Source organism: Cornus florida, unplaced genomic scaffold (assembly GCF_030987335.1).
Source record: "Cornus florida cultivar Cherokee Brave unplaced genomic scaffold, ASM3098733v1 CherokeeBrave_3.0.0_Hap2_Chr10, whole genome shotgun sequence".
NCBI lineage: Eukaryota > Viridiplantae > Streptophyta > Magnoliopsida > Cornales > Cornaceae > Cornus > Cornus florida.
The window spans coordinates 85259734-85268485 of NW_026775580.1; the positions used below are offsets into that span (position 1 = coordinate 85259734).

Below are 8752 nucleotides of genomic sequence, written 5' to 3' on the forward strand. Positions count from 1 at the left end.
CTATATACATGGTACCTCACTCGGTTTTGATCACATGACTACGGTCAATTCTCTCTCCTCTCTTTAATATGTGCAAAGTCGACCCCAACCACGTGCATGGAAATTTCCTTATCTCAAGACATTGCTGGTCTGCTATGCCTATAAAAGGACCATTTCACCTCGAAACATTTCATACTTGATCATATCATCCTCTTTATCTCTCTCTCTCTCATTACATTTATCTGTCTCTAGTAATTTTAGGTTCACACTCTAAATCTCTCTCTCTCTCTCTCTCTCTCTCTCTCTCTCTCTCTCTCTCTCTCTCTCTCTCTCGTTTAATTAAGATCATGATGGCTGAAGTACAGAAAAGATATGCTTTGCTACTAGCAGCAAATGATTCTGAGTATGTGAAGGAAGTGTATGGTGGCTATTTCAATGTTTTTGTTGCGGCTTTTGGGGAAGAAGGAGAGAGGTGGGACTTGTTTAGGGTTGTTGAAGGAGAGTTTCCGGACATGAATGAGCTCCAAAACTATGATGGCTTTGTGGTCAGTGGTAGCCCTTTCGATGCTTATGGCAATGACCCTTGGGTTCTCAAGCTTTGCTTTCTTTTGCAAACCCTAGACTCCATGCATAAGAAAGTCCTTGGTATTTGCTTTGGACACCAGGTAATAATTTATAGACTACTTTTCACATTCTATATATAATTCATATTGTGTTTACTAATATATATTTGATTCATTGACAAAGAAACTAATCCATGATTATATAAATTTATATATGTATAGGTTTTGTGCAGATCGTTGGGTGGAAAAGTTGGGAAGGCAAACAGTGGTTGGGATATTGGACTAAGAAAAGTGAAAATTGTGAAAGATTTCTCTCCATGCGGTTTCCTAAAAGGGTCGGATGAAATCCCAGCAGCCCTTTCAATCATTGAATGCCACCAAGATGAGGTATGGGAGGTTCCCGTTGGTGCTGAAGTGATTGCATATTCAGATAAAACGGGAGTGGAGATGTACACTATTGGAGACCACATTCTAGGAATCCAAGGTCATCCGGAGTACACCAAAGACATTCTTAACAATCTCATCGATCGTCTTCTCACAAACAAATCTATAGAGGTATTAAATTGTTCCATATCTGCTTGATTTGTCACTTAAAAAACAATTCTCAAAAACTTATAAAACAAAAAAAATAACTATATTAAAACCGATTTTTTTATAAATTGAATTTTCATGAATTAATTTTTTTAAAATTAAACCAAACAGAGTTTTTGTACAATTTTTTAATTTTCATTTATCTGAAAATATAAACCTATATTTCTCAATACTTTCATTTTTCATAAAATTTCATTTTATTTTCTTTGGAGCTCATTTTGGGTACTTGATTATTACTTGCAGAAAAGTTTTGCTGAAGACGCCAAGTCAAAATTGCAGATTGCTGAACCAGATAGGAAGTGTTGGGAAAATTTTTGCAAAGGCTTCCTCAAGGGGTAGATGGAATTAACAAGCGAGCAAGCTAATTTATTGCATATATAACCAAACTTTCGTTACGATCAATCTTTTTATTAATTTACTTTTAGAATAACCAACTTGGTTATAAAGTATTTACAGAAAAAAATAACTTTTAATTTACCTGGAAAGGAACTTGTTTATATAGCATAAACAAGTCCCATACAATATTGTATGCTCTTTGATCTGATAATGAAAAAATAAATATTGAAAATAACATTGCTTCTACATTAGTATATCATGTGTGTCCCTTACATGCAACTTGTTTGGATAATTTGTATTTTATTGCTCTGACTATCTCTATGGGTATGTAATTCTGTTTTATATATATATAAGAAATTGAAATTCACTTTTCAGACAAAAAGAAAAAAAAACTTGTTTGGATAATTGGCATTGTTTCCGGACTGCATGAATCAGGATAAGGTTTTCCAATATTGTTAGGATAATATGCGAAAACATGGTCTGAAAGGGAGGGCCACTCTTCCATTCATTTGAGCAACCAATTTACAATAGAATATTTGCAGTGAAAGGATCCTGAAATAAGAAGGGTTTAGTGCAGAAAATCCCTCTAATATATGTTTTGTTTTGTGTACAAATAGTTTATTTTTTTTAAAAATGTGTACTTTAATCCATAAAATTTAAAGAAGTACAAATAAGTCACTCCGACTACTTTTTAATTAGAATTGACATAAAGTAATTTAAAAACCCTAATTTGTCCCTTTCTCTTCCTATTCTTTGCCCCTTTATCAATTGGGTTTCATTCACACGTGGACCTAAGGGTGGGTTGAAAAAAAAAAAAATTTTTTTTTTTCACCATACTACTTTAAGCCCAGCCCAAAAATAAAAAAATAAAATAAATAAAAAAAATTACTATTGGTAACCCACTCCAAATTAGCCCAATTCAAAATTAACCCACCCTATTGTGAAATGCTGGATCTGTCATTGGTTTCACCCGTTTAACAATGGGTCTTCTCCAAATTTTAGAATTTTTAAATATTAAGTAAATTTTTGTGCACATGTTTTGCTTCTATTGGGCCACCTAACCAATTAAGGTTGAAAAACATGTGTCCTTGTCTAAAATAGTAATTTTACCTTACTTTATTTTTTGAATATTATTTCATTTTAATGGTAAGAGGGTATTATAGTCTTTTTATGTAAACAGGGAGGTATTTGCACCAAATTAAAAGTAGAGGGGTGTTTTATACCGCACATGGACTTTTTTGCATTGTATTGATAGTAGAGGGGGTTTTTTGCACTTAACCCAAGTAAGAGAAATAATTATATTGTGTGAGTGATACACATTATGATCGAATTGGACTAGATCTATTATTAATATAGGTTTCACTGAATTACTTGATTTAATGATATAAACATTCAATTCAACATATGTTACACCTTACTCAAAATTTTATACCCAAGCAGTGTTCAGTAACTGAAATTAACTTATTACTTTTATTCAGCGACAGAGTTACTGAAGAATTTATCTGGACTATAACTCAAGTCCAAAAAAAATTAACACTACTTTACATCAGTTCACAGCGGGTCCACATGCAGTACTACTCTTCCTCTTTGCAATCTTGACTCTGCCCCTGCCTTTACCCCCCCCCCCCCCCCCCCAAGCGGCGGCAAAGCTTTAATCTCATAGATGTTTTCTTGTATGTGCCTTTTGATTTCACCTCTTCAACTGAAATTTTTAGGCTATTAAATTAATTTGATTTTCTCCTCTGTCTATTCTTTGATCTCTCTATGCTTCTCCATTAGCAGTTCATCTAGTTCTTAATTTTTTTCAATTTATTCTATGAAAAATCTATAAATAACCAAATATGAAGTTAATTATCACAAAAGAGTAGACACATCGATTTCGCAAATGTTAAGACATATTTATTAAACAAATGATTAATGGATCGTTTGGTTGGAGGGAGGGAGGGATGGGACAGCTCTAGAAAAGGGAATTAATATCTCCCTCACTTTTTATTTGATTGAATGGAATGGAATGGATAGTAGAATTGATCAATAAAATTAGTCTTTATTCTTGTTTGTTAGAGGGAAGGAAGAAGATTTTTTATATTCCTTTTACTAATTTACCCTCATTATATAAAAATTAGATATTCATTTCAAAATTTTGGGAAGGTTAAAATGGAAATTAAGTGTTTATTAGTAGTTATCCTTTTTTTTCTCTGCTCACTTTTCCCAAATTTTGGATGGATAGAAAAACACAAAGGAGGGATGCTTCATCCCTCCTTACCTTCCTCATTGTCTTTCTAGCTTCCCTCCAACCAAATACTAGAAGATTCTTCCATCCCACCTCTCATCCATCCCTCCTCAATCCTTCCCTTTAACAAAAGAAACATAAAACTTGAAATTGTCAATTCCATTTACAATTAATTCCATCATCGTATAATTACTAAATGCCATTCACGTACATAGACCTTGGAATTACAAAATGCGTGAAATTTGTGTCACTGATGAGTAGAGCTAGTTATGTTTCCTTGTTAAGGTGATTGTGACTGATGTTAACAGCGGGGGCTGTGTCGCCATTTTTATTGGGTTGTAAGTGTTGTTGGGGGCATGTGGAGAAGACAGTTTAGGTTTCGTAGTGGAGAGAAACAGTAAGAGAAACTTTTATGTTATTTCATTTTATACAATTGATTTATTTGTCGAAAAAAAGAGAGTGAAGAACTATATTATCTTTTTGGAGTGCAAATAGCAACACCTTTAATTTTACACTTAACATGAACAATGACGGACTAGAAAATAATTTAGTTGAGAGCGTCCTTAAACAAAAACAGTATAAAATTTCTTCAAGTAATCATTATAAATGAAACAACTTTAACATTCATTGATTACTTTATTGAGTCTACAATTGTGGTGGACGAATTTTCAAATTTTGAAAAAATGTTATATGATAATTTTTTCTTTTTTCTTTTTTATTTTTATTTTTTGGATATTTGATAACTTCATTAGCTATGCTATTAAGTATATCTTTTTCAACATATACTCTCACTCCATTCATTGATTTCCCGATTACGCGATTAACTCTCACAATATTCATTGCAAAAAACCTTTTATCTCTAGTTTTTGTCGTAACTAGTAGGACTAATGCCAATGTCAGTATGTCACTGACAAATAAATTAACAAATTAATGCACATCTTTTTTGGTTTGAACCACATTTTTTTTTTTTTTTTGCCAAAATCACAAATCCCTTTTAATCATTCAAACTTGTTACTAGAGTCCGTAGATTGATCACCAAGTTTCATGATAGCAACTCAAGAATTTTTTGTTTTTATTATTTTTTATTTTGGAATGAATTAGATTGAGTACGACAGATTAATTTTTGCTCAAAATTAAATAGAAAATGAATCATATATGGCAACAAACATGTCATAGAAAGTAACAATTCTGTATTTGCTTCTTAAATTGATTATTTAACTCATAAAAGTTGCATATCTATAATGGCATAAAATAACACAACACAATTAGATTAAAGTCAAATGGGAGCATATTTTTTATGGGACAAGTACAGACAACATTCTTAAAACATAATTAACGTAACATTTTTATCCTCTATTTAAAAAAATATACAAAAAATATATCTAATCTTTTCACATTGTACAAAAAGACCCCTCCTGACATAAATTAGTGATATAATATCTGTTTTGCCATTTTACTCTTCCGAAAATGCCCAAGGAAATATATATGCTAATATTCTCATAGTAGAGGGGTGTTATTTGCACATTACTTTTCTTTCTTTTCTTTTTTTTTGAAACTTTTTTCTCTATGTTAATTCTAAACTTCCGAAAATGCCCAAGGGAGTATATATGCTAATATTCTCATAGTATAGGGATGTTATTTGCACATTACTCTTCTTCTTTTTTTTCTTTTTTTTTTGAAACTTTTTTCTCTATGTTAACCCTAAACTTTTTATTTTTATTTTTTATTTATTTTTAAATTTTGAGAATTTGTAGAATAATGAATTGAATTTGTTGAAATTTCAGTTTACGATTTTCTACTAATTTTTTTGTTGTACCAAAAAAGTTAATAAAAAAAATAATAAATAAATCCCAATATCATTGTACACTAGTTTTCGGAATTTGTAGCATATTTTTTTTCTTTAATTTGCACTTTATTTTTGATTTTTATTTTCTATTTTTATTTTTACTTTTCTTTTATTTTTTTTATTTTCTATTTTTTTCTTTATTTGTCCATTATTAGCATCCTCTAATAGTATCTTTTTCCAGTCATTTTATAAATTTATTTATTTTTATAAAATGATTCAATAAGGGTAATTTAGTTAGAGGGGCCTATTTGCACCAAATTAAAACTTTAGGGGTATCTTTTGGCACATAAGGGGCGTTCTTCAATAATGTCCTTTTCGGTCATTTTACAAAATTATCTATTTATAATTTTGTAAAATGGTTCAGTAAGGGTAATCTAGTCAACTTAGTAAAATGTCCTTTTCGGTCATTTTTCTTATAATTTTGAAAATTTTAAATTATTTATTTAAATTTTTCAGAGGGATCTATTTGCATCAAATTGAAACTTTAGGAATATTTTTTTGCACATGAGTGATGTAATATACACTGTAAACATGCTTTAGGAATGTTTTCTACACTTCACCCTATTTTTTATAGTGGGAATTTTTTCATATATTTTGAATTTTACAAAATATATAGGTGTATAATACACATCAGTTCATGAACTAATAGAAGACCTTGATATTAACTAGGGAAAACAAACCCTTAGAAAAGTATATAAGAAGTAAATGAACCAATCAATCTGGCAAAAATGTCATGTATTATTGTCATGAGGTATCTCCATGTATTAAATTTCCATAAATGGAATTTCATAAACAAACGTCCTGGACGTAGAAATCACACGTACAGAGTCAAAATGTCGAGCGCTTGAACATCTCCAATGGCTCGATCTTTGAACGTTTCCTTGTGACTGTAGCCTATGTTTGATTGAAAGAAAAAGAGTGGTGAAAGAAGGTTTTCTAATTTGGTTGGATGGAAAGAAAAAGACTAAGAAAATAAAGAGGGATAGAGTATTCCTCTTAATTAAGTTCTAATCCATTATGTGTTTTATATTAGTTCAAAATTAGGCAGAATAGATGAGAGAGAAAAAAAAAAAAATGTTTCCTACAACTACTATGTAACACAAATTTTAACCTTGAACTATTCTACTAAATCACTTGTTATATGTTTATATAATGAGTATACATTATTTTTTCACTAAATAATGAGTATATATTGATAAATAAATAAATAAATAAATATATATATATATATATATATATATATATATATATTCATTCATTTTTTTCTTTATAAATAACAAAAGGTTTCAGCTTTCCATTTAACCAAACAAAGAGTGATGAGACACATTCCCTTCTTTTAAAATTATCTATCCAGCCCTTCGGCTCTCTTTTTCATCTATTTTTTTTTCTTCCAACCAGGTAGAGCAAGCCGAAAAATCTAAAAATAAGAAAATACTTCAACTGTTTAATTTTTAAAATAATTATAATACATGAAATGACTGTTTCCAAGTTACAAACAACAAATTATTGTGACTTCCATATATCTTTTTTTTTTTTAGTTAACCCGAGGTGTTCGGGACAACACGAACTTTTAAGACCCCTCAACAACCCGACAAATCTCTGAGGATCCGGAAGGACACTTTCCCATCCGAGTTGGGTAAGTTACTACAGGGGCAGCAGAGACTAGTCACAAAGAATACCCAGCGAGACTCGAACCCCAGACTTTGGGCTTACTAAACTCCAAAGTCCAGCGAATAAATCGTTGGACCATATCCAAAGTGGATGGCTTCCATGCATCAGCAGTGGGGAATCTTGGACAATAGGCTGATCCAACAATCTTGTGTGAGCCTTGTCTTTCTCCCCTTATTGTATTGGTGGCATAAAGCTCAATCTTTCTCTAAAGAATTTGTCAAAGAGAATCGAGTCACGAGCAAGCTTTCCTTATCAGGCGTAGTAAGAGCTTTCGCCACTGGGAACGATTGACTTTCCTAAAAGAGAACCTCGTGCAGGATTGAGGAATTATGTTGTAAGTCATTGAGCAAGACTTTTCACTATTGTTTTATTTACATTTACATAAAGCTACCCCCTCATTGAATGGTATTTTGACTTGACCGTGGAAGGAGCATAGCGCGAAATTGCATTAAATGTATCTTGTTTCGCCATTTACTTGCTTTTCAATAAACAAGAACATGTCCTTTTATTCAAGTCAAATATAGCACACTTGTGTCTCACATCTTGATCTCTTCTATACCGTATTATTTACGGTGTATGGATGCAGTTTTTCAATGGTATTATTTTTCTTTCCATTTGTCATTTGATGAGATGTAACAAATTTTAGGGGCCCACATGAATTAGACATAGATATACCACACTGCTTCTGTCACAATTAAATATGGGATTAGTTGGTCAAGTTAGAGAAAGAGTGCATACTGGAAAAAAGGCTACGAAGTATACAAAGGTCAATCAATGTCTATGAATGAACGCTACCAGCGCCAATGAATGTAAGATATATGGCCTTGATTGGGCCCTTCGACACTGGACAAACAAACAAAATATCATAAATTTGGGTTAGTTTTGAATTCGTCCAACTTGGTTTACCAGCCCAAACCAAAGTTTTATTTTAGTTTACAATTTTCTAATCAAGATCTACCCGGACTAAATAAAACAAAAACAGCCATCGTTTGAAATAGTCCTGGTTGATTTCTCGCCCTCTCACTTTGAATAAAAAATCACTCAAACAGAGTGCGTAGAAAATATTCAATTAAAGTCCCTTGGCCCTTGCTTATATTCATTGCTAGTCAAGATAATTTTTGAGAATATGAGAATTTAAATCTACTAAAACCAAAGACTACAATATATATATTTATATATATATTGAAAGGTCAAAGACTACACAATATTGTCAAAAGGTTTCTTTTATGTCAGTTATAAACTACCATTGCCTTGTCTAGCTAATGAACCGTTTTACTCTTTAAGGACAAACAACGTGTGTATATATATATATATATGTATGCATGTATGTATGCATACTGTATATTCTTCACTCGGTTTTGATAGCATGGCTACAGTCAATTCCTTTACAATTTGCAAAGTTGACCCACCACCTGCATGGAATATTTCCTCACACAACACAAGACATTGTCGTCGTGCTATATATGCCTATAAAAGGACCATTGCTCCTCAAAACATTTCATACTTGATCATATCATCTCTCTCTATCTCTCTCTC

The 8752-nt window shown here is 31.6% G+C and overlaps 1 protein-coding gene across 1 annotated transcript; it reads left to right on the forward strand.

Moving 5' to 3' along the window:
- The first annotated feature begins 323 nt into the window (after positions 1-323).
- On the forward strand, positions 324-1965 carry LOC132279097 (gamma-glutamyl peptidase 5-like). Its single transcript, XM_059781025.1, has 3 exons — positions 324-644; positions 765-1097; positions 1377-1965. Exons 1-3 carry the CDS (start codon positions 327-329, stop codon positions 1470-1472), a joined length of 747 nt encoding a protein of 248 aa, XP_059637008.1. The 5' UTR covers positions 324-326; the 3' UTR covers positions 1473-1965.
- The last annotated feature ends 6787 nt before the right edge of the window (positions 1966-8752 follow it).